Raw genomic sequence first — 25,851 nt, 5'->3', positions numbered from 1 at the left:
CATGGAGAGAGATCTGGCAGGTTAAATAGAGCGGCAAATTAAGGAGACTGGGTTTAGTTGGTTGTAGAGTGGCAAGGGGCGTTATGTATGAATGCAGCATAAGTGCTTGAGTTGACTGCCTGAACTAGCTCGCAGGCTTCGTCCCATTTATGACACCAAAATATCTATTAAAGATATATTACTCTAAAATACTATAACTTTTCAATACTATATGTTTTTCTTTGCAAATACTATGGTCTCTACACGTGTGTCAGTCATAGGCCCTGGCAGGTGGAAGGGTCTTGGCTTTTCATATAAGCCATGTGAATATCTATATAGTGATTTCCAATAAGCCCTTTGTATTGGTGACAGGTCTGGCACGGTGCTTTATAACCTCCATAAACCACATGTAAGTGGATTACTAAACTGGCATTCAGCTCCCTTAATACGCTGCAGTGAAATTACTCATTCACAAGCGCAAGCAGTGCCAAATTACAGAAACATTGAAATTTCTTTTTTTAGTTTTATACCTGTGTGGAGAAAATGATCACATTAACACAACTATGCCTGGCAATTCCCTTTGTCTGGTCCTTCTGCTTTAAATGTTTAATGCGTACCTCAATTTACACGTGAATCTGTTGATATGTTAATGCTCTTACGTGGGTTCTGTGCTTTCTTTATCTATGAAGACTCAAAGCTCAGAGATGGTTAAGAGCTTCATCTTAAGAACCGAGTGCAGTCTTACTGGCCTGGTTTCAAATCCCTGCAGAACCTCCTGTACGTTCCCTTCAGGAGCCGGCTCAGCTTCTCTGACTTGTCTTTGTATTTTAACATACCAAAAAAAAACAGAATGTGTCCACACTCCTTAATGTGAACACAACTATTCTACCACAGTAACTCCAATAAGTTATACCCACTCAAGGAGTAACACATTTAAATGATCCATTAAATCGCAGACATATTTCACTCGTAAATGCTCATGAAAAATAAATGTTATCGGTAACACAGAAAGGTATTTCTTATGAATGGTTTGAAGTGATTCGAGTTTATCAAAAAACAGTTTGAAGTGATAACTGCTCTTCAAAAATCCTGCTTTTTATTCTCTGAACACATGCTGAAGTAGCCTAAGAGATCAAAGAAAACATGTTTACAAGAAGAACTCAGGAATTCCTATTTAGGGCATGAAGATTGGAGAAGTTACATTTTGAGTAGGTTTTCTGTCTGGATTTGATCAACTTTTAGTCAATACAATTAATCATATTCCAATCCTTCCTTCTGATATAGTGTCTTAATTAGCAGGTGTTTTTATTCATGGGAAGAACTCATTGTGCACCTTCATGCAAGAGTCCTTGTGTGGACTGGAATTAAAGCAGAAGCTGTTGAATGCTTTGCTGTATGTGAAACACTTGTGAGGCTTGAAAGCAACCCACAACTTAAAGAGCCTGTGACACGAACCCAACAACTGTTGTGCAATGAAATAGTGGGCTACTAGTAATCTCGAACCGTCAGTTTAAAAAAGAAAAAGCGATACCGTTCCGATAAATATCAATAATTTCGAACGGGAAAATTCCTTCGACTCATTTTGAGGGAAGCCGGAAGTGACGTCAATGCGGGAACGCTTCACTGTGCGGCGAGAGAGCCAAACACGGACAAAGTGTGTTGTCATGCGTAGAAATGGTGAATTACTGAGTTTAGGCACGTTAATAACGTTTTAATGAAGTTGACTACAGTATATTCATATTTGTCAGTGCTTTCATGTCAATTCGGCGAACATAAACATAAATGATCGTGGTGAAGATGATGATTAAATTAGGATTAAAAATCGGTAGTGAGAGCTGCTGAATTGAATCGATTATTTTTGTAGTTGTAAACTCAAGTGGATGAAACTACATTTATTAGTGCGTTCATGTCAATTCGGCGAACATGATACATTAAATGATCGTGAGGATGATGATTTAAAAATCTTTTGTTTGAGCCGGTCTGCATTTCCTGATGAGAAAACAAACCAATACTTTTTGTAGTTGTAGTACACCAACATGGATTAAACGTGTGTTTTTTTTTACCACAATGTTGGGGAAATTAATGGATAAAATGCACGGATTATTATTATTATTATTATTATTCCCACTCCGATCGGGACACTAGGTCCACCGTTTCCCCGCAGCGAGGCTCCCCCCGTTGACAGTTTACGTGGGCTGGGCTGGGTGCACTGGCGGTCGGGACGAATCCCGATGGGCCGGTACCGAAGTGGGCCGGTCGGATAAGTCACTAGCACATCCCCCACTCCCCCCGTTGACAATTTACTAGTGGTACCGAAGTGGGCTGGTCGAGAGTCCCGGGCTGATTTTTAGCCCCAGTCCACCACTGGCTACATGACCGTATGATATTGACGCACCTAATTCCTAAACTTCTAACAGATACAAAATAAACCGATCCTTCAGCCTCATATGAGCTCTCAGACACGTTCAAAATTAAACTGTCATCGCTGTCTGAGCTTGCTGCTGTGTGCCCCATCGTGCGTTTACATGCAGATGCTGGGATCCTGAACGGTGCAGCTGGAACGCTGTGCCCGCAATGACGTCACACATAATTTGGCGGGATTTGAAGAATCCCCGAGAAGATCTAGAAAATTGTCAACATTGAAGGGCAGATTAATGGTTATCAAAGTACAAATATCCAAAATCAGTTCAGTAACGGTTTTCAAGGGGACAATATTTACTCAAATTGATGGGTTTGGATGATGGGGGAAACTCGTGTCACAGGCTCTTTAAATCCAATAAAGCCAGGAAATTAAACACAATCTTTTGTTAGGGAACGTTTTTGATTAGGAGGGAATTTTTATGAAAACCTAGGAATTGGTTTTGGGTACTTTTTTTATATAGATTTGGGCGTGAGGTTTTTTATTTTCCTTACGAGAGATGAGCGCACGCCCGCCAGCTGTCTCACCACATGGCCAGAAAGGCTGTCAAGGCGGTTTAAGGAGGTACACAATTTTATGTAAAAATGTTATTATTAGCCTGTCTGAATAATTTGATCCTCAAGATCACCAGAACAATCTCAGGTTAGAGCAGGCTTTGATCTGATATGAAATGCTCACTCTCATGACTTTAAACTTTTGTCTTCAGTTGCTTAACCAAACGCAATTCAGAAATAGCTCCAATGAAGAACTGCTCATTTTGTTCAACATTGCCTCTATATGACATTGTTTGGGTGCTGGTGAAAGATCAGGCCCAGTCACTCCTGATTCTGCTGTTGCATCTCATTTTCCTGAGAAATGTTTTCTCATTAATTCCAATAAATCTAGTGGTCTGGAAATCACTGCCATTGGCTCATTTAATATGCATCTCTCTGATCCTGCAGAATAACAAAGATCCTATGATTAATATCCATTGAGGCACATCACAGTAGATTTGTTATGATGTCTCAGTGTGCTGCCCTCTCTTTGAGCGAGCACATACTGATCAAGAAGAGCCTGTTTATTCAGTTCTACTCCAACTTTATTTTCTCCTAGCACATTTGGTCTGTATTTGTAATATATTTGCTATTCCCTTCTTAAATTAAGTACTTCGGTAATTGTTTTTGACAGCTCTGCAATGTTCATCCTGGCGGCCAAAATAACCTATTTAAATAGCCAAATACGGGCTACATCATACTGAACATCTAATATCTACTTATACAGGGTGAGTGTCTTTTAATTTGTATTAAATTGCTTCACAGAAGTCCTGCCCCACAATGTAGTAATTCGATATTGGACTGATAAAATAAATTCAGCGGGAAGGAATTTATATGTGAGTTTCCTCTTTGACTTTCTCAGGAATGATTAATTGGCATTCAAGACGTTGTGCCATGACTTAGGGGGCTGGTGTGAGAGCCGGCATTAAACTCAACCAGATTTTGACTGATCAGACCAGCTCCCCTTAGGCTTCCACAGAAAGGCCTGAAGCAAAAGCTCGGCAGGAGCTGCTTCTGCACACTGAGCGCAGTGTCACAACACTGACAAAACCTATTACACAGAAAAATGAGTTTCAAGACTCTTTGATACTTGCTGCCCTTTCGTTTCCCAATCCCTGCCCTCAACCCCTCTCTGTCTCTCCCTGTGTACTCCTCTATTTTCTCCACAGCAGAGCAATAACTTGCAATTGTTTACAGCAATAAAAAAAATTAAAAAAGCAACACTGTCAATCCCAATAGTTGTTAAATGCAGAAACGTGTCCCTCAGTCAGCAGGAGAGTTAGAGTTGTGAAAGACCCAGCAGGGATCCAGTGAAGAAATTAGAGACTGGGGTGAGCTAATTGCATCTACAGGGGAAACATTTTATTGTTTGTTTTTTGGGGATATTGAGCAATTAGAAATATGGCCCCAGTTGGCAGGGGTATGTTTTCTATGTAAAGTGTTGTGAGTGTTAATTAGAAAAATCTCAATGACAATCTCATAACAGTCTGCATGTTCATACTGTACGTACTTAATAAAGTATTGTTTGAAGCCTGATTTAAGAACCAAACATAATCATTATGTCCTTCCTTCATTCCAGGTGGCCAACCTGCTGCGCCTCTTCCAAATCCCTCAGATCAGCTACGCCTCAACCAGTGCCAAGCTCAGCGACAAGTCCCGCTATGACTTCTTTGCCCGAACCGTGCCCCCTGACTTCTACCAGGCCAAGGCCATGGCAGAGATCCTGCGTTACTTTAACTGGACCTATGTATCCACAGTGGCATCGGAAGGTGACTATGGTGAGACCGGTATTGACGCCTTCCAGCAGGAGGCTCGTGCCCGCCAGATCTGTATTGCCACGTCGGCCAAGGTGAGCCGCTCCATGAGCCGCTGGAGCTACGAGAACGTGATCCGCTCCCTGCAGCAGAAGTCCAACGCCAAGGTGGTCATCCTGTTCACGCGCAGCGAGGACGCCCGTGAGCTCCTGGTGGCCGCCAACCGCATGAACGTCAGCTTCACCTGGGTGGCCAGTGATGGCTGGGGGGCGCAGGAGAGTGTGGTGAGGGGCAGTGAGGCTGTAGCCGACGGGGCGTTCACCATCGAGCTGGCTTCCTATGGCATCCCCCAGTTCAATAACTACTTCACTGCCCTGCACCCGTACAACAACACCAGGAATCCCTGGTTCAGAGAGTTTTGGGAAAACCAGTTCCAATGCAGCCTCCATGACCTGGGCTGTGGGAAGCACTCACTCAACGAGATACCGTTTCAGCCAGAGTCCAAGATCATGTTCGTAGTGAATGCTGTCTATGCAATGGCTGCTGCCTTACATAACATGAGGCAGGCCTTGTGCCCCAATTCCACCAAGGTGTGTGAGCCTCTCAAACCTGGCAATGGCAGGAAATTCTACAGGGACTACATTCTCAAGGTCAAGTTTGAGGGTGAGTGAAATCTTAATGAAGTACTGTTATTACAAGTTGCTAACAGATATGATGTCTTACTTTGTAAAACAGATTCCTTTCTTGTCATTATTCTGTCATCTGTACGAAACTCAATTCAAGCCTCAATATAACATAATTGAATTTCCTCAAGTGCAGTCTGCATGCACTGGAGGCTCCCAAATTATTTGATATCAATTAAGATTCAATGTACCAATTAATATAAGATGTTGAATTAGTGCAAGGATAATTCCACATGTATATACAGTGCAGCTGCAATAAGTTTTAAATTATTCAATTTGCAAAGATTAAACTATTTCCTCACCCTCGTGCCTGCAGGCTCCCTTTTTCACACATTTTAACTAACTGTTAGTTTCCAAAACACAGCAGACATGATAAGGCAAACATTAGTTGTTTCCTGTTCGTCTACACAAATCTGCAACACAAATGTATAATAGTATCACACATCACAAGTCACAGACGCAACAATAATGATCTCACTTTGTTAAATGAAACTGAGAGCATTTGATTTATGTAAAGAATGTCATTTTAGTTGTTGGGAGACAGAAGAGGACCAGTGTGCCCTCATCCAGCTGTGCTTTTCTGCTCTTCACATTTTTTCTGTGGAGAATACCCAAAGGGTTTTACTATCCAGAGACCATGAATTGGATTAAAGGCCTAAATTAGTCATTCCCCAAAGGCATTGCTAAACCCTGAGGAGAAAACACAGAAAAAGTGGACCCCTGACTACATATTTCAAAATCATTAGATGAAATGGATAACATGTACTTTATGATATATAATGATACTTTACATATTTGATACCATCTGTACGAAAAATGTGTCTGTCACAAATCTAGTGTTAAATCCAGGATCTTTCCTTCAGCTTAAACAGACTCAAACTGTGGTGTCCATCATGTAAATTGACAATGTGCACCTGTGTCCTGTCGCAGTCACTGCTCCGTCTCAGTCTGTGCTGCGAGAAAAAATTAAGTGACAGCTGAGATACATACAAAGAGATAAATGTTCTATGAGACTGCACTACCAGAAACATTTATTGTTTATTGTACAATGGACAGTCGCGTTGCCCCAAAACTGTCATACGTTTAACAAACATTGATATTTATGCTTTGCTTTTACAGTTTGTATATAGACCTTGATCTTATGATACAATGACCTCCTTATACGGCGACCTGTTATTTCTAACACTCTTTTGTTTCACCTTCAGCGCCATTTCGTCCACCAGACACAGAGAATGAGGTCCACTTTGACACCTTTGGGGACAGCCTCGGCCGTTACAACATTTTCCACTACCACAAAGAAGATGGCAACTATGTCTACCGTAAGGTTGGGTACTGGGCTCAGAGCCTGACCCTGAACACCACCCTGATCCCCTGGGCCAGCCAGGTTGTGCCCACTTCCCAGTGCAGTGACCCCTGCAGGAAGAACGAGGTGAAGAGTATGCAGCCTGGAGATGTGTGCTGCTGGATCTGTATCCCCTGTCAGCCCTACCAGTATCTGCTGGATGAGTTCACCTGTGCTGAGTGCAGATTTGGACAGTGGCCTCTGAGCAACCTGACAGGCTGTTATGATCTGCCTGAGGAGTACATCCGCTGGGAAGATGCCTGGGCCATTGGACCCGTCACCATTTCCTTTCTAGGGATGATGTGTACGCTCTTCGTCATTGGCCTTTTGCTTAAACACAATGAGACACCCGTAGTGAAGGCCAGTGGCCGTGAGCTCTCCTACATTCTTCTGCTGGGAGTGTTGATGTGTTATTGCATGACCTTCATCTACATAGCCAAACCGTCCACGGCAGTTTGTACACTGCGTCGGCTCGGCTTAGGCACTTCATTTGCAGTGTGCTACTCAGCCCTTCTGACCAAGACCAATCGCATCGCCCGGATCTTCAGCGGGGTAAAGGATGGAGCGCAGCGGCCTCGATTTATCAGCCCGGCCTCCCAGGTTGCCATCTGCGGTGCTCTGATCTCCTGCCAGCTGGTAGTCGTGGTATTCTGGCTTCTGGTGGAGAGCCCAGGGGTGAGAAAGGAAGTGAGCCCGGAGAGGAGAGACGTGGTCACCCTCAAGTGTAACAGCAAGGACTCCAGCATGCTCCTGTCGCTCACCTACAATTGCATCCTCATTATCCTCTGCACGGTCTACGCCTTCAAGACCCGAAAATGCCCTGAGAACTTCAATGAGGCCAAGTTCATCGGGTTCACCATGTACACCACCTGCATCATCTGGCTGGCTTTCCAGCCTATTTTCTACGTTACTGCAAGTGACTACAGGGTGAGTCAAGTTAGATTTGACATACTTCATACAGTAAATAATCAAAACTCATGTTTTTTTTATCAATGCGATCTATCCTTTTTACTCACCTAAATATTTTTGTTGTTGTAGAGATGGCTTTAGGTTCTTGATCCGAGCAGATATAGCAGCTCATGACTTCTTCTGATATTGAATTCGGATTTGATATGCATGAAATCACAAATTAATGTTGGCTATTATTGATTCAGCAGTCAGTCATGTCTGTGTTGCCTCTTGCTCTTAGGAATATATATTCTTGATTTCAGCAACTTTAATTCTTCGCATACTACGGATTTTCATTTGCTCCCAGAGATAAGAACTTGACCACTCTTAGTTTACCTTCAAAGTTAAAATATTAATGAAGTGAGAGTAAATTATAAAATATGCATGCTTAAACCATGGAGAAGTATAACAACCAGCCAAATATCTTATTTGGTCATCTAGGTTTTCCTTAGAACAAAATAGCATAGAGAGTTTGCTCAAAACTAACAAAAGAAATGGAGAGAAAGAGCTCTTGATATCCCTGCTGAAATAAAAACCTATGACAGGAAGTGATTTTATCCCTTCAGCCTCAGCATTTCAACAACTCAATCTAACGCTGAAAAAACAAGGTTTAAAGTGATCCACAGAAATGCTTCTCATTTAACATGAATCTAGAAAGACAGATAAACCGTGTTCAGTCCCTGACCCTGTGTGCTGAGACATACTGTACAGTGAAGGGATAGAACGTCAGAGCAAAGGGTGGCCGGAGTCGTGGGCTTATATTCCTCTGGGGTCTGAACAGCGAGCAGCGAGAGAGAGGCAGAAGGGAGAAATTGGCAGAGGAATCCCCCGACACCAGCCCGTCTGCAGAAACATGGAGAAGGCGGGCGAGACCATGAGGACTGAACGTCCCTGTGTGTCCCTGTGTGTCCCTGTGTGTCCCTATGCGTAGCTGTGTGGAATGGAGTGTGAAGGCCTGGGATACTGAGTCCCAGCTGCGCCCTCTGTCCTGGGACTGCAGCGAGGCTCAGAGGAACCTTCACCAGGCCTCCAGGCAGCAGCAGCCATTCACAGCCAGAAAGGGTTCATCAGTTGGACGCAGATATCCCCTTTGACCGATAAATAATGACTGAAGCTATCGACTTCGCAAAGTGTCTTTAGTTTTTCACAGGCAGGGACATATTAGTGCTCTCCTAGTTGTATTACACCACTTCTCAAAATGTTGTCACAGTCCGATGCAAATAGTCACATGAATAACAAATACATATTTGATTGTGGTATGTCATGAAATGTTAAAGCAAACTTACTACTACTGAACCATGAATAACACATTTGATTATCGTATGAAATACTGAGGATGTTCTACACACCCTGAGGGAGAGGATTCTCCGTATGCCAGCTCTGGTCATTTCTTCCTGGTTTAAATCGACACCATAGTATTTTTGTCTCTAAAATAGCAAAGAACCCCTTAAGAGCGTTATCTCACACATGCAGGAAAAAGTGTGAAACTCATATCTCGGTGTTTGATGAAAGAGTTGAGCCAGGAAAAAATCTAGGAATGTAGCATTAAAAAACAAAATGACAAAGATCATCTGAACCAGTAGGGAACAAGTATTATATCAATATTTTTGTTTTTTTTAACAATAAATGCTCATTAACTTAACTCATACAGTATGTTAAGGTTATTTACAGATGATCAACATTATTCCACTGCATTAATTCAAGGTCTATGTCACATGTCTAGCTTGTGGGTGGTTCATCCAATAAAGCTTAATATGTGCAGCACAGAGCCTAATACAAGGAAGAATCTCTGCTGTGAGGTTCTCTGGAGGAATTAAGATACCTGAAACAGCAGACAATATTTTTTACCTCCGACACAGCAGTGCTGTATAATAAAATAAAACCTCTGAAGTTATAGAAGAAAAAAATAAATTAAAAAAAGGTACAGAGACTAGCAGAATACATTGTAGCCATGCTCATGCTGTCCTCCACGCTCGAGCAGAAGACATTTGGATTTGGAGACGTATTATTGCAAAGGCAGATTTCGTGTTCCCTACTTTTCCAAAGCAACATCTTGTGAATTTTTAAAACCACTTACCAGGTCATTGCTATAGACTTCTGTCCTTCGTTTTATTCAAAACTGTTTCTGAATTAAGTAGAGGACATTTAGCCTCGGTGCAGTTTGGTATTTCTTAGATCATTAGGTGTGAGCTGTCAGTTTGCCTTTTTATTCATCCTTTTTTCCATGTATGCAAATGTACAGGTCAGATATACAGGAAAGAAAAAGGGGTGATCGCAGCATTTCGGAAATGAACATCTTAACCCAGGACCAACCAGTGTGTCAGTATTTCTACATTATTTCAGAGGAAGCCTAATGTGAATTTGAACTAATAAAAAAAGTGTAGTGATCTCAGAGTTGTAAACATATCAAATATATATTTAATTCCTATAGATATTCTTATTCATTAATTATTAATCCCTTTCTTTTTATATTTTGTTATCAATTGTCCAATACTATTCTAATAATTACTCATGATGTATTGTGAAAAAGTAAGAAACTCAATTCATATTTTGAAGATGATTCTAGGATGACTCTCTTGTGTAAATAAAAAAAGGGATAAACTGACTTTGTGTCACTAACATCGCTGGCTTTACTAATTGTTTTTATTTTTTTATTGCTATAATCATGTTATTTGTTTTTTGTGCACAGTGAAATGGTTGGTGCCCCCATTATTTTAATACCAACATTAGCATTCAGAGTGAAAACAGACACCTGCTGTGGCGTTTGAAGATTGGATGCACCTGCCACACAATGCTGGGCTGTATTCTGTTAGTCAGGAAAAAAATATCGGCACAGAAATTGGAAATGAAGGAGCAGACCGATGATACATAGCAGGGTGTGGGCAGGGTGCGGGAAAAAGAGCGCGAGTTAAGCAGTTGACTGACAAGCAAATAAGCAGATCACTTAACACCTCTCTTTATCAGTCACACTCTTTCCTCCTCTTTTGCACCTTACTTTGACTCTGAGTTATAAAATATGTAATTCTTTCCTCATTTCTGAGCTCCTTCTTTATTCAAACTATGTGTGTACATCTCAACCTGATGTCAATTCTAGTATGATTCCACATGAATACATTTAATTAAAAAGGTTCTGGTTGTTTCAAAGACAAATCATCTCTGAGGATGATCTAATACATTAATATCCAAACATTGCACACAAAAAGAATGCAACATTAACACTGGGACTCGAGCTGTCACAACATTAATACTGGCACTGTGTGACCTTTTTATGTTCTAGAAAGCTAGAAATATGAGTTTATTTTTCTGTTTCTTAACTCAAACCACTGAGTAATATCTGTGAATGTCCCTCCTCTCCTTCAGGTGCAGACCACCACCATGTGTATCTCTGTCAGTCTGAGTGGGTCGGTGGTGCTGGGCTGCCTCTTCGCTCCCAAGGTCCACATCATCTTGTTCCAGCCGCAGAAGAATGTCAGCTCTCTCAGAGTGGCCACCACCCGTTTCAGCGTCACCACCGGCCAAGGCTCCAGTTTCTCTCAAGGTAACACTTAACATACAACAACATGATCATAGTTACTGCCAAGCTTATAACCAAAACAAATAAAAACAATCCTCAGAACTTAACTGAGATGTGATGTTATATCATTATTTATGACTACTCTATAACTATAGTAAGCACCTTTCCTTCAAAACTTTGTATAAATCATGCTCAAAACAAATCAGACATTTTTACATTTGAAATAAACATTTGGAAATGTACGCAAGATAAAATACAGAACCTTGTTCCAGTGAAGTGTAATTTGTAGGAATCACTCAGCGTTATAATAATAATAATAATAATAATAACTTGGATTTCTATAGCGCCTTTCATGATACCCGAGGTCGCTTTACAAGTTATGCTGTGTATTGTGATATATTGTTAAATATTGCGATTAATTACCTTTCTTCAACTCCAATTCATGCAGTTTGACTCCATCTTATCAGTCCCATCTAGTGGACTAAAAAAGCAAATGATACCAAAAAGTTGAATCCGTATTTTCAATATTTAATAAAATAATGTTACTTGGCATCTTTGCAAATAATATTGTGATACTTTACTGTATCGATTTTTCGCTTCACTCCTAACGATTTCTAAAAAAATATATAAAAAAACGACTTTTGTTTCTAATAAATTATTTAGAAAATGTGATATTGACAGATATGACTACAAATCAACATAATTTGTATAATTGATTACTTGATTATCAACTGCTGAATAGCTAAGTGGAAATGAAATGGCCAGGGCAAGTGGAATATGTTATTTTCTGTATCTGTATTGTTTTTGTAAATATAAATAACAATTTGTTTAATGGTTTTCAGCATCAGCCTCCAATGTTGTTCCAACTGTGTGTAACGGACGAGAAGTAGTGGACTCCACAACGTCCTCCTTGTGAAGATCAACACAATTCCTTTGCCAAGCATTGTAAAGAGTTATTTAATCACTAGTCCTGAATCAGGTGTCTCAAATATTAAAGAGGTCATACAGACCATCGTCCTGACTTTGTTGTCCTCAAAGTACTGTGAGTACAATGTCCTGATTATTTTATTTTGTTCTTTGACTCGTAGCAATTGAAATGAGATGCCAATAACGTTGCATATAGCCCTTGTTTTTATTGAAGATTCTACTTGCAACAATGGAGTAAATTATAGTAAATCTGTTAAATGTAATATATACAAGACGTTTTTAATGTAGATTTTGGTGAACCAGTTTGTGCTTTCTTGTAATTTATGTAAATAAAATGTGTTTTTTATTAATATCAAAGTTACTTTCAGTCTGCCTTATTACTTGTACACCATCATGAGATGCATATTCCAGATGATGGGATATACAAAAATGGTTTGAGATTTGCTTGGCTTGACCTGTAAACATTGAGACAAATGTAAAAATCTGGTAGTCAGATGTGCTAACATTCTGTCGTTGTTAAGTTGTCATTTGCACTTTCTTACCTGCTGCTGCAATAAAGTTAATATCTGTAGTTTGCAAGATTAACTGCACAGAAAACAGATTACTTTACACTTTAGTACTTTGTCTCTCATTCAAACACTCACATCAATCATACACTGATGATGAGAGAACTGCAAGCCTAAGTGTTGACCTGGCCAAATTAGCGTCTTGCTTATGAACACTCCTACTGTGTGGACAAAGGGAGCAGGGGATCAAACCATCAACTGTCTAAAGAGTATAACGCCTGCTCCTGAGCTGCAGTCCGAAAATGTGTGGAAAAGGTGGAATTAAGATAGTCAGGTGCACATTTCAACTGGAGATTTGGTTTGAATTCCAAGCTGTCTAATATCAAATTCAATCTACACCATCTGCCAAAACCAAACAGTCTCTGCATGAAAATTACCAGCCCAAATATCATCATCTGCTGATGGGGGATAAAACCGACCAAAGCTGTCTGAGGATATCCACAGCAGTAAGTACCTCTGAGTGCATGAGGCAGATGCTTTGGAAAATAGACTTGAACAGCATCTTAACACTGCCATCTTGTGTCCAAATCATTGATCTAATATTGCACATTGCAACATGTAGACAGCCTTGGGGCCTGCTGTAAAAAGACTATTTGCATATGGAGGAAGTGGACGGATAATTCGAGCATTGTCTTATCTCATTATTTCTGCCCGGTGGCCATCATTAAATGACTGTTATTATATAAGCCAGGTACAACATGTCCTGCAACAACTGCTTTGCTGTTAGGAACAAAAGTGTAAACTTCCGTGTTAAGGTTAAAGAAAGAGCCCCACCATATTAACTTAATATTTAAAGACATAATTATGAAAATATTTTTTGTGAGGAATTTGACTAACTAGATTTCACAGTATTTATGTGCGTTAGACACAGTTCATGTCAGCAGTCCTGGTATTTTCATTTATTAGGAGTCCCCCTCAACATGCAATTCTACATTGCATGATCTAATGAAGTCAATGTCATGATACATGAAACTGCAATGGGAAACGTAGCAAAGAACACCACATATGATTATACATTGCGTAAATGTTATACGCAATGTTATATGTTATATATATATATGTACAATATATTTACTAACTCAGACTTTATATGAATTTTCCAAATAGGCCTACAGTAAAAGATAGACACTTCCCAGCTGTGCATTAATCACACTTCTGAGTTGTGGTCTTTGATTTGTTTGTGAATTAATTGAGTTCTGTTTTCAACTGAAATTAACAGTGATTGTAGCCTACAATGAGACAATATCTTTAGGAACATCCAATACATGTGCTTAAATGATAGGTCAAATATGGTATTATAATATTTAAGAATATACAAAAATGAAGTGTGGTCAACGATATGTATAGTTTTAATAGTATTAATATTAATATAATGATAAACTGATAGCCTTAATGGAGGAAAACATTGGTTTTATCATCAAAACAAGCTCTATTGCTCTATTGTGACTTGTGGATCAGATCTGTTACCCTGCTACTTAGCTTGTTAGTGTGAAAGGTTTTGAGGGGACAATACATACTGAGATAAGCTAGGTGGCGGTAGCTGTTAGCTAGCTCTGCAGTTTCCCCGCAGCAGCAAGAAAATACAGTGGAGCTCCACCTCTTCCTCTGACGGTGAAGAGTCTCTAAACTTCCCGAAAACCTGACTCAGTCCGGCAGCTCAGCAGCCCTCCAGTCGTCCCGTGAAAGCTTCACAAGAGACGAGACTCTGCTTTCTCTCCCGTCTGACACTATTTCAAGTTAAAAGGTGAGTTATTTCCTGAAGGAAATTCTGCTTTCCTTGTTCGGAATAAACAAGATGGCACACCCACTATCGCTTTCTTTTACCAAAAAAGTACTGTTTTATCATCTTGATTTGCTTTACATTTAAAAGTACATAGTCAATATCTACTCAGTAGGTTCATGCATGGATGACAATGCATTCATTTGCTATGATTGACAGCCAGAGAGTGCCCACTGTAGACATGTCTGAGCTTGTCCTGGCATCAGGCCGAGACTCAGCATGGCAAGTTTCTCCTCAGGGTTTTCAGCTAGGATCATGCCCCCAAAGAGACGAGCTACTTCTGCTGCTAAGACAGGTGGAAAGAAGGTAAAACAAGAGCCCGAGACACCAGCGCCCAAAGATGCCTTCACCTCTACAAAAGAGGCCCTTCTGGCTGCAGGGTCACAGGTGAAATGCAACAGGAAGGTGGATGATCTCTGCTCAGTGTCCGGAGAGGTAAGTCAAATAATATATACTTTTCACTTAACTCAGAATGCTAACTGCAAATCACTTTTAATCAAAACATATATAATTTGTTTTCACCAGGTACACGATGACTATGACTGCATGCTCAATCAGACCAACATCGGGCATAACAATAACAAGTTTTATGTCAATCAATTGATTAAAGGAACCAAGCAATACTATACATGGAACAGATGGGGTAGAGTGGTAAGTTTGTCCTGCAAGACATTCCTACTAAATTACCTTTTTTGACTTTATTCAGTTTTGCTGATTTATTATATTTTAAATATTACTAACAACTTTACTTTTACTCTGGGTTTCTTATCTTTTAGTTTTCTTCATTTTGTTATATAAAAGCAATGTTGCCCTGATTGCCTCATGTCTAATCTGAGTCCAGGGGGAAGGTGGACAATCCAAACTCAACACGTTTGATAATCTTGAAAAGGCTGTCAAGGACTTTGAAAAAAAGTTTAAGGACAAGACCAAGAACAACTGGAGCGATCGGGCAAATTTTGTTTCTCACCCTGGGAAGTACACCCTGATTGAGGTGGATGGAGAGCAGGATGCTGAGGTCAAGGTAACCATAATGTACCTTCACTGGAACAAGGAGCATTGCTTATAAAACGTCCTTGAGATGCAGTCATCAGGGACATTTTATAATCATTATCTGCCTTGGCAAAATCTCACTGGCTCTGCTTTTTATAATTGCAGGTGGACACTGTTGATGGAAAGAAGGTCAAAGTCACAAAAAATGTCCAACCTTGCAGCCTTGACAACCCCACCAAGAAGCTTATCGAGCTTATTTTCAGCAATGACATGTTCAAAGAGGCGATGGAATGCATGAACCTAGGTGGGTGTGGCATAGATTACTTAGCATGAAATATAAACCTGTCTGTCAAGTCTGCTAAAGTTCAGTGTTCTGTACCACATGTTGGGCTTTGAAACTAGATGGAATTCAAAGAATATGCAAAATCTCTGTGATTTTTGCATAGTATCTTGTTAGCTACATTTTAGTGTTGCTTAGATGTACATTAAGAAAACTAGGAGTCCATAATGTGACATGTTAATGATTGACCTTTGCAACCAACTGAGGGTGAAGTCTACATTTACACAATGCATCACTTTTAACTCAGCATTAGCCGTGCCTTGTGCTTTGCTAACAATGTTTATGTCATTTAATTGTTTCTTTTAATACTTGGAGGTAGTGAAGGTAACATTTGCACCTTTATAAAATAAGCAAAACAAACAGTGTGAGATTACTTTTCTTAACCCTTAGATGTGATTGGACCCTACACTTCCATAAGTGGGTCAAAAAGGACTTGTATTATATTTTGGTTCACACTAGAAATATTTAATATTTAATTTTTCACTATTTATAATTTTAGACATTTTCTTTACATTTTGAAAAAAAACAAATGCATAGAAAATACATGCGGGTCATTTTTGACCCACTTATGGAAGCTTGGGGTAGTAATACAAAAACTACAATTTCTTAAAATTTAAATTAAAAATTTGAATGGCATGACATCCAAAACATGTTTTTTGAGGAATAGCTGGAATATGAAATGATAACAACATGTAATTACAAAGATACTTCAAGAAAACCACCTCACCGGGTCAAATAGACCCACTTACAGTATGCATCTAAGGGTTAAGAAAATATAAAATAATAACACAGATTTGTTTTTTTTGTGTGTGTGTTTGTTTATGCGTGCATGTGTGTGTTTGCGTGCGCGCGTGTGAATGCGTGGATGGTACAAAGACATCAAGAAGATGCCTTTGGGCAAACTCAGTAAAATTCAGATTGCAAAGGGCTTCGAAGTGTTGGAGGAGATTGAGGCAGCCATGAACAAAAAAAGCAGAAACACAAGACTGGAAGAACTCTCTTCGAAATTCTTCACCACAATCCCTCACAACTTTGGCCGGAACAGACCGCCAACCATCGACGACAAAGAGATTGTGAACCAGAAGAAGGAGATGCTCATGGTGAGATGTATCTTTATATAATATTCTGGAAAAAACGTTTTGGTGTTTGCTCCGTCCCAAAGTAACTCTCCTTTTACATGTACTGTAAAGGTGCTGGCTGACATAGAGATCGCCCAAAATCTGAAGTCAGAGACTGAAAAGTCTCAGGAAGAGATGATAGAGGAAGTTCCTCACCCTCTAGACCAGGACTACAGTTCTCTCAAATGCCATCTCACTCTAATGGACAACAAATCAGATGCATTCAAGGTACTGTCATAGTGATATTAAGGTTTAGTGAATACAAAGCACTTAAACCATGTTCCAATGTCTGATCATGTGTCCGCTTGTCAAACTGTATTTCCTTTTTCTCATTTAAAGATCATAGAAAAATACCTGAAAGCAACTAATAGCAACCCCAAAATTGTCAATGTTTGGGTTGTTGATCGAGAGATAGAGGTAGGAATTGGAGTCAATCAAGTTTATTGTAACATAGGAGACTGAAATCCTCTGACCTAATGCATACGTTGCACATTGCAGGGAGAGAGGTTTAAGGAGCATGATGATCTGGAGAACCGCCGTCTTCTGTGGCACGGTACAAACATAGCGGTGGTGGCAGCTATTCTGAAGAGCGGTCTGAGGATAATGCCCCATTCAGGAGGCCGTGTTGGTAGCGGTATCTATTTTGCGTCCGAAAACAGCAAATCTGCAGTTTACGGTGAGTCTGTATGAAAAATGCAGGGATTGAAAGAGATGAGGATTAAATGAATTGCAATCATTACAAATGACATTTTCTGCCATTTTCTTTTTAGTGCGTGCCTCTAAAAATACTGGAGTGATGTTTTTGAGTGAGGTAGCCCTGGGCAAAGAACATACCATCACTAAAGACAACTGCTCCTTGAAGAAGGCCCCTGCCGGCTTTGACAGTGTGGTGGCGCGAGGGTCTGTGGAGCCAGGTACTAATCCTAAAATGAAAGAGAGAGCTACAGGTTTTTTGTGTCTCAAGAAAAGCTCAAGATTATTTGGGTTTTGCACAACTACTCATGAGAAACATGCTCACAGGAAACACATATATGTCATTATCAATATGTATTACAAAAATGAGAACCACTGTGTTATGAAATCATGCAACATCTTTTGTTTGGTTATTTTCTGTGTTTTCAGATCCATCCAAGGACACCTTCATCACCCTGGAGGGAAAGCAGGTTGCTGTGCCTCAGGGTGAGCCTTTAGATCAGCCCCAGTTCAAAAACAGCCACTTCAGCAACAGTGAATATCTCATCTACAAAGAGAGCCAGTGTCGCCTTCGCTACCTGCTGGAGCTTAAAATGTATTAACTCCACTCAAGGAAAGAAGTTCTTGATTCCCTCTATATACAGTAAAGGGCTTTCAAGAAGCTTGGCTTTCTGTTTTCCTGTAATAATAATAATAATTATTATTATTATATGGTTTTTTGCTTTACTATTACACCTATTACTGGTGCAAATGTCTCCATTTGATTCCTAAATGACTTCTCTGTGCCTTATATATTGCACTCTGTATAACTGTTCTGAGTACTTAAGACTGCACTACTGTTATTTCACATGGTGCAATGAAGCAATTTACTTTTTTACTTCTCTAAGATGCCTCTATATATTTGCACAGTTTTGTTAGAAATAACATGATGCACATTATGTTATATTTGCCATCTTCTTCTAGTTTGAGTAGTTTATGCATTATTTAATCCAAGTAGAAATGCTTATATAAACCTGTCCCGAGAGAGAAAATATCCGTAAGGATTTTGCCGCATGCCTTTGCAACTTTAGACATTTTGAGTAATGTTAAATGGTAGAGTAGAAAAACGATACTCTATCCATAGATATGTTTACAGTTAGTGAAGTTCAATGTGTGGCTAATGCTCAATCACTGCTACCAGTCTAATATTGAAAGAAAGAATCTGTGTTGCAAAGTAACACGTCATGAAAAGCTTGATCAATGTCTTGAAGGTCTCCTGGCTATGGTACAAATGCAGCCATGTGGTGTCAGTAATGAGCAAGTCCATTTGGAATGTAAATGCATTTTTGCACTAAGACATTACTTAAACCAATGATAAGTAAATTAAACAAAATTGTGCCTGCAATGTGTTGAAGTTTTTTTTCCTTCTGCTTGATTAACCTAAATACTTAGATATTTGTGTCTAGTGCTATTGGTTTTCCGGTGTGCCGCGTTATATGGTAGTCATTGTTTGCTAACAAATTTTTCATATAAGAATATGTCGCTGGATGGCATTCAATAAAAGGCAAAATAACTTATTTGCATAGTAATAGTAATACTTATTGAAACAGATGGTGGTGTGAACATATACAAAATAGTCTTGAAGATACAAAACATGGTAAAATGATCAACTTCACACTTTCTATCCCTTAGGAGATTTGTCTTGACCTCAACATAAAGGCTACCATATAGAAAAACATTGTGACAGATGTAATGTGCGTACCAGAAGAGTGGCAACAAAGAGGCCATTCAACATTCAACACACTCCTCGTTTCACACCTTCCTTACCTTACTGAGTTTAGAAGATTCCCTGATAGAGGGGTGAAAGAGTTTTATATCCATCCAGTCATCATTAACCCTATAGCGTCTTCCTGATGGGAGCAGTTTGTAATCTGATTACAGGACACGGGAGGTGATCATTTTTCAAGTCTTTTGATGCAATAGTGCATTTTTAAAAATGCATTTCATTGCTGTGAGGAGCAGTTTGTTTATTTGTAATATGAGCTTAACTGATATATTACGGAACTAATGTGCGGGCATGTAACATAATATACTGTCTAATATTACAGCATTATAAAAATACCATAACTATCAAACCCCCAAAAAGTCAAATATGTGCAAGAAGTGACAAACTAAAATGTGATTTTTATGTGACATACTACGCTATGATTTTTTATTAGATATTAAGAACTGCTGGAATGATGCTTAAAGTCATTTGAATATAATGAACCCAGAATGGGAAATCTCATTATAAATAATATGTAGAATTCAAATAACAATACTGCCTTATACCCTTTGGAGGAGAAGAGTAAAAAAAAATGATATTAAGCACATGGAAATATTAAAAAGATTTGCGTTTAATCTTCCTTTTAATCTTCCCTTTCTTCAACACCAGACGTTGTTTGTGGTTCCTGAAATTCCTGAGTTATTGGCTCCTTAGAATAGACATTTTGGTAACTGCTCATAAAAACAGGTATTTGGTTTAGAAAACCATTGACCTGAAATAGATGCAACTGGCATGCCTATTTTGTGACTGCAAAAGTCTAAACATGACTTATTGTCAGTAGAGAAGTGCCGTTTTACCTATTGTTACAGCTGTCTCTGGTTTCAGTAAATACACTACAGCTAAGATGTGGAGCTGCATGGCTGCCAGGGGAAACATGATCTGTCCTTTAACGGGCGGACATTAGGACCCAGGGGAGGCTGGGCTCTAGTAGGGAGACAGTGGAGTGTGTGTCTATTTGAAAGCAAAAAAAAACACAATACAATGTGTGCCTGTCACTGCCATACACAGCACAGGACAGGAATAAGAGGAGGAGGGGTGAGGAGAGAGGGGAAGCATCATGTACCATCAAAAAACATCATGGAACCAGTTCTTCTTCAACTGGAGATAACAATGGTGATGCGTCTGGACCTCTGGAGGACCCTCTATACTGAATAACTAAACCTCACACACTGAATTATCTGGATTTGATGAATTTTCAGCTGGAAGACTGACTTTTTTTCTTTCTGGAAAATACATTAATCAAGCTGGGTTTAGCCCAGTGTATCTAAACAAAAAGTGGGAATTTAACAGTAGCTTTGTGAAGTCAAACACCTGGTCAACCTGTTAAGTGTGAATTGAAACACACAAACACAGAGTGAATCATGGGTAAGTACATTTATGCATAATCAGAATATTTTTTTATGCTGAATATGTTTTAATCTAGACAGAATGTACTTTTGTGTGTTTACCACTCAATGAGATCTGAAGGGATGAATATCAGCCTCCCAGATAGGTTAAATGTCCCACAATTGTTAAGACTGATTCTTAAAAATGAATTGATTTAACTGCAACAATTTATGTCCAGGAACAATTTGTGACAAAGTTTAAAATGGCTTTTTTTTTTCAAACTGCATTAACAATGGGTTCAGAGCTTTTTAAGACAGGTGAAAGCTGCACTTTGTAACCTGTCAGCGCTCTGAAAGAAAGTAAATAAATGTATTTTCTCCAATATAAATTGTTGTAGAGTTTCTCAAAAGAGAATTCACAGATGTATTGTCACACAAAAATATATATTAGACCCCAGTTGGCTAACATGTCATTGCTTTTTGTCCTCACAACTCTTATCTTTAACATCAGTGTTGAATGGCCCTCAAGGGGAGACAATAGAACAATTGTAGTCTTGCTGTATTCTACTGTAAACAGTTTCCAATTTACCCATAAGTGTATCTGTTTACACTCAAAACGTGTAGGCACACTTCAGTTTTTTTATTAAGCACTTAAAAAGTCTGAACCACCTAAAACATGTTTTTTTAAATAACTGCTTTTGGTCTACTCAACACAGGACATCCAAATATGGCGACATCAGAGATGGAAGCGGAGGTTGTGAATACATGATGGCCGCCAACACCGGTCTGATGATAGCCTCTGTGCCACATCACTCAGTGACAAATCTAAACACCACCCAAACGGAGCCCAATCCTACGGTCCCTGCTGACCTGGGCGTCGTCACCAGCTCCCAGTCACAGATCAAAGACCTTTTCGGGTTGTTCTGCATGGTGACCCTTAACCTCATTGCTTTGTTGGCCAACACTGGAGTGATGGTGGCCATCGCTCGTGCTCCTCACCTGAAGAGGTTTGCTTTTGTGTGTCACCTTTGTGCAGTGGACCTGCTGTGTGCCATCCTCCTCATGCCCTTGGGTATCATATCCAGTTCGGCGTTCTTTGGCACCGTGGTGTTTACCGTCCTGGAGTGTCAGGTTTACATTTTTCTCAATGTTTTCCTCATCTGTCTCTCCATTCTCACCATCACAGCCATCAGTGTGGAGCGTTACTTTTATATCGTACACCCCATGCGTTATGAAGTCAAGATGACCATTAACCTCGCTATTGGTGTCATGCTCCTGATCTGGGTGAAGTCAGTCCTCTTAGCTATGGTCCCACTTTTCGGATGGCCAGCTTATGGACCTCAGAGCTCTATTGCCGCAGCTCACTGCTCTCTCCACGCGAGCCACAGTCGTCTAAGAAGTGTATTTTCTGTGCTCTTTAGTGTGGCTTGTTTTCTGTTTCCTGCAGTAGTCATTTTTGGTGTTTACGGTGCCGTGTACAAGGTAGCTCGCTCCGCAGCGCTGCAGCAAGTCCCTGCTGTGCCGGCGTGGGCAAATGCAAGCCTTGCTAAAAATCGCTCAGACTCCATCAACAGCCAGACTACCATGATCGCCACCACACGCTCTCTGCCCCAAAGACTGTCTCCTGAGAGGGCCTTCAGTGGAGGAAAGGCTGCCCTAACATTGGTATTAATTGTTGGACAGTTCTTTGTTTGTTGGTTACCCTACTTCATCTTCCACATGCAAATGTCTCTCACTGGTTCCATGAAAAGCCCCGGGGACTTGGAGGAGGCAGTCACTTGGCTGGCCTATTCCTCTTTTGCCATCAACCCGTTCTTTTACGGCCTCTTGAACAGGCAGATCAGAGAAGAGCTGGTTAAGTTCCGACGTTGCTGCTTGACCCAGCCAGCAGATTTTGGGACATCTAGCCACGAAGGCTCCCTTCAGGAGAATTTCCTCCAGTTCATCCAGAGAACCAGCAGCAGCAAAGCTGAAACCCCGTCCAGCTGCGCCAACTCAAATCCGGGAAACACTACGGACCAGGGGGTTAAGATCCCTGGACAAATTCCTGAAGAGCAGGCTTAGACATTGACCAACAAGGGTGATGGACCACAGTGCTAATATAAAGGACATGTTGTTTTTTATGTAAGCAGGACATTTTCATATTGGATAGCTTCATAATCTAAGAAATGTAAGATGATTTAAACGTTGAAATGATTATTGATCACTGGAATACCTTCTCCTATCCATTCTGGCAACAATGAGGTCATTTCTTCAATAATTTTATATTTTATGATACAAATAAAGAACTCATATTTCATGAGTGACTGGAGTTGGTCTCATATTGCATCATATGCAATGTGACCCTTGCACAAGAATCCATTGATATTTATATTAAAATGATCCCTTCTTTTAACTGAAGTGATGGAGGTCAACATTCCAAGTCATTGTTTGTTGCAAAAACTTGATTTGTCTGCTGAAGCCATTACATCCAGTTAATATTAATGGTATTTCTTAAATAATATACATCCATAAAGTCTTTGGAAAGGCGTAGAATAAAAGTATTGCTTTGCCTGAAATAAAAAATATTAAGATTGTTAATCGATTATTTTAAGCATGTTGTCAGGTCCAAAATGTATGTTTTGTTTCTTTTCATTCTACAATTCAGGGAGGCTTTTTTTTTTCATTTTAGGTCAATGTGCTATGATTTTACTGAAACATGAACTATTGAAATAGACATGATCCCTTGTGCTTATTTTCTAATTGTATTTCAATTAGCCTGGTTTTATTGATGTTTGGATGAAGGTTGTTTATGAAAATCTGAAGTGTAACCAAAATAACAAGGTTATAATTGAAGGGATATTAAAATGATATATTGCCTTTAACTTATGGGAATAATTTGTATTCCATATAAACATGGGTTGCTTCCACTGCATCCTTGTTTTTGTGTCAAAACAAACATGTATATTCAAATGTTATAGAGTCACCATGACAAACCAAGACTAGAAACTAACATGTAGGTAAATGTTGGATGTAAATGAAGTATTGCTAACACAAAGGCTTCTGCAGTGTGGCACGCTCTCATGAATCTGAGGGACAATACCCAGAGTTCCTGCGCGCAACAGATATGCTGATTGACGGCGATTGTCATTCGCCCCTGTCGTCATGGAAATTAAGTGAGCCTGCGACTCACATAGCAACGAGCACCTTTAGGCAGGAAATATTCTTATGGATGTATAGCTCTGAATCCTGATTGGAGTCTGTCTGCCAATGTATGGCTTTCGCCTGCTTTTCACATGCAGACAGATTACACACAGAGCACATAGGTTCAGAGAGAGGCCATTAACATGTGAATAGAGGCTGAGACCAAGGTTTCCAAGTCCCTGCAAATATGAACTGCTAAAATATGGACATGGGAACGTGGCAAAGATAGTGAATTTACAATGGAAATCACTATCATGGATTGATAATGCTCTGAGAGTGGTAACAAAGTGCTGTTTTATGGCCTCTACTGTTTGTATTAGCTTTTCACCACCATCGGTCATGACGAAAAAGTGTGGATAAGCAAATAATGGTATACACCGCTCTTACATAACTGTGGTTGTGTGCTTAATACTGGGAGGTGAAAACTGGAATATCTTTTTATACATAAACAAACACAGCATTCTGTGAGCATTTGTTATCCCTAGAATATCTGTATGTTTGTTTCTTTGTGTCTTTTTATTTCCCTTTTTCAAATTGATTTATGAGACCGCCAGGGCTGACAACATGAAGTAAAAACAATACCTTGCTTGCTGAGGTTTGAATTACCTAAATGCTACTTGTACAATAATAAAAACAGGGTTATAACACCTGGATCTAAAAGCTTTTATAAAACCAAAAATCAATTAATACAAATAAGGACACAACCTGGTCAACCTTCATTTCTCTTGTGACCTGTGTAAATTACATTTGAATCACTATCATTTACATTGATATTCATGAATTTCAGAGCTCTGTATTTTCAGAGTTGAAATGACAAAGACAAAAGCATGTTGTTCCAGAAACATCTGGAATGACGGGACTTGTTGTTTGAGTTCCGAATATGCGTCTCTCTTCACAAATCAAATCAAGTTTCAGGTAGGTAATTCGATAATTGTAAGGATGAGGTGTTGTATCTTTCACACATTTTTTCAATGGGGCCTCTCTTTGCTGGCTTTTATAGTGTGTGCATCCTTTCCTTTATACTGTCTCAGTATGTGTAATTTCAACTGAGTTTTACACAATGATTAAAGAAGAGAGGAGCAAGAATGACACATAAAGTCAAATATCTCTTTATTATTTTGGATGAGAATCATCATCAGGCCAAAAAACTGTGAGATAAGGAAAGAGCAAATACTCCAAAGTTCAGTTAGAAAGAGCTTTGCATGGCAGCATACACATTTTAATGTATCTTAAAGTTACAGAATAAAAAATTAAGTAATCCTGTTGGAGCCAAATGACCTTTAACCTGAGTTTTTTATTCGTATTATTATTGTTTGTTTACATCACTTTTATTTGTATTTATACAGCACTCCCGGTGTGAGTACCATATGTGTTCGGGGGCCGTCTCTTACCAATGACGTCACGCATTGTACGCATTGTGATTGGCTGCACGGTAATTTACCCTGGGGTGCTCGGGGGCAAATCACATCTACAGATCATGACGAACCGAATTGTAGTATTCCTATACTCCTAGCGTGTGAAAATGTTTGTGAAAAACATGTAAAAAAAACATGAAAACGGAGCAATGGCTGTACGCCATTGTCTGTACGGCAACTCAAAAGGACCATCATACACGGTCAAATTCCGAACATTTAAACATAGCTACACTTCATTCTTTACTTTGTCCGTTATTATGTAGAAGATATGACCTTTTTCTCCGTCATGTTGTTTCCATAGCAACAACTTCGAACAGGAAGTTAGCCTAAATTACATTTAAGACACTGCAACGAAAGTAACAAAAACAATTTAAAATGTTTGTGAAAAACGTGTGCAAAGTCTCTGAAAACGGAGCAGTGGCTGTGATGCTAGCTTTGCGGCTAGCGGTTAGCATTTTCAATGGGAATATACATCGAAACATCATGTTTCAGTAAAAACAAGGCCCCACTGATCATCTACTCTCTGAGACGATTCCAG

At 39.6% G+C, this 25,851-nt stretch overlaps 3 protein-coding genes across 3 annotated transcripts in view; all 3 read left to right on the top strand.

Moving 5' to 3' along the window:
- grm2a (glutamate receptor, metabotropic 2a) overlaps positions 1-12,512 on the top strand; it is a 28,626-nt gene extending 16,114 nt beyond the window's left edge. Inside the window, exons 3-6 of the mRNA XM_010785404.1 lie at positions 4,511-5,348; positions 6,574-7,637; positions 11,019-11,196; positions 12,015-12,512. Of these exons, the coding sequence (XP_010783706.1) occupies positions 4,511-5,348; positions 6,574-7,637; positions 11,019-11,196; positions 12,015-12,088 (2,154 nt within the window). The 3' untranslated portion in view covers positions 12,089-12,512. The remainder of the gene's footprint in view (positions 1-4,510; positions 5,349-6,573; positions 7,638-11,018; positions 11,197-12,014) is intronic.
- A 1,754-nt stretch (positions 12,513-14,266) lies between these two features.
- Positions 14,267-18,970, top strand: parp3 (poly (ADP-ribose) polymerase family, member 3). Its single transcript, XM_010785298.1, has 11 exons — positions 14,267-14,409; positions 14,684-14,880; positions 14,971-15,096; positions 15,287-15,466; positions 15,601-15,739; positions 16,652-16,875; positions 16,966-17,121; positions 17,233-17,310; positions 17,392-17,569; positions 17,664-17,807; positions 18,016-18,970. The coding sequence occupies exons 2-11, from the start codon at positions 14,701-14,703 to the stop codon at positions 18,186-18,188; spliced, it is 1,578 nt and encodes a 525-aa protein (XP_010783600.1). The 5' UTR covers positions 14,267-14,409; positions 14,684-14,700; the 3' UTR covers positions 18,189-18,970.
- Positions 18,971-20,442: 1,472 nt separating this feature from the next.
- On the top strand, positions 20,443-25,103 carry gpr61l (G protein-coupled receptor 61-like). Its single transcript, XM_010785196.1, has 2 exons — positions 20,443-20,755; positions 21,432-25,103. The coding sequence occupies exon 2, from the start codon at positions 21,481-21,483 to the stop codon at positions 22,777-22,779; it is 1,299 nt and encodes a 432-aa protein (XP_010783498.1). The 5' UTR covers positions 20,443-20,755; positions 21,432-21,480; the 3' UTR covers positions 22,780-25,103.
- The last annotated feature ends 748 nt before the right edge of the window (positions 25,104-25,851 follow it).

The sequence above is a fragment of the Notothenia coriiceps genome, unplaced genomic scaffold (assembly GCF_000735185.1).
Source record: "Notothenia coriiceps isolate Sejong01 unplaced genomic scaffold, NC01 NC01_scaffold00000284, whole genome shotgun sequence".
Taxonomy (NCBI): Eukaryota; Metazoa; Chordata; class Actinopteri; order Perciformes; family Nototheniidae; genus Notothenia; species Notothenia coriiceps.
Note: the sequence above shows the minus strand (reverse complement) of the source record. Positions and strands in the feature narration are given on the sequence as shown.

Bases quoted from the DNA above. Each gene is read 5' to 3' on its own strand.
- parp3 (XM_010785298.1), top strand. From the start codon at position 14,701: ATGCCCCCAAAGAGACGAGCTACTTCTGCTGCTAAGACAGGTGGAAAG. The intron at 16,876-16,965 runs GTGAGATGTATC...TGTACTGTAAAG, and splicing joins AGAAGAAGGAGATGCTCATG to GTGCTGGCTGACATAGAGAT. The intron at 17,311-17,391 runs GTAGGAATTGGA...TGCACATTGCAG, and splicing joins TTGTTGATCGAGAGATAGAG to GGAGAGAGGTTTAAGGAGCA.
- gpr61l (XM_010785196.1), top strand. From the start codon at position 21,481: ATGATGGCCGCCAACACCGGTCTGATGATAGCCTCTGTGCCACATCAC.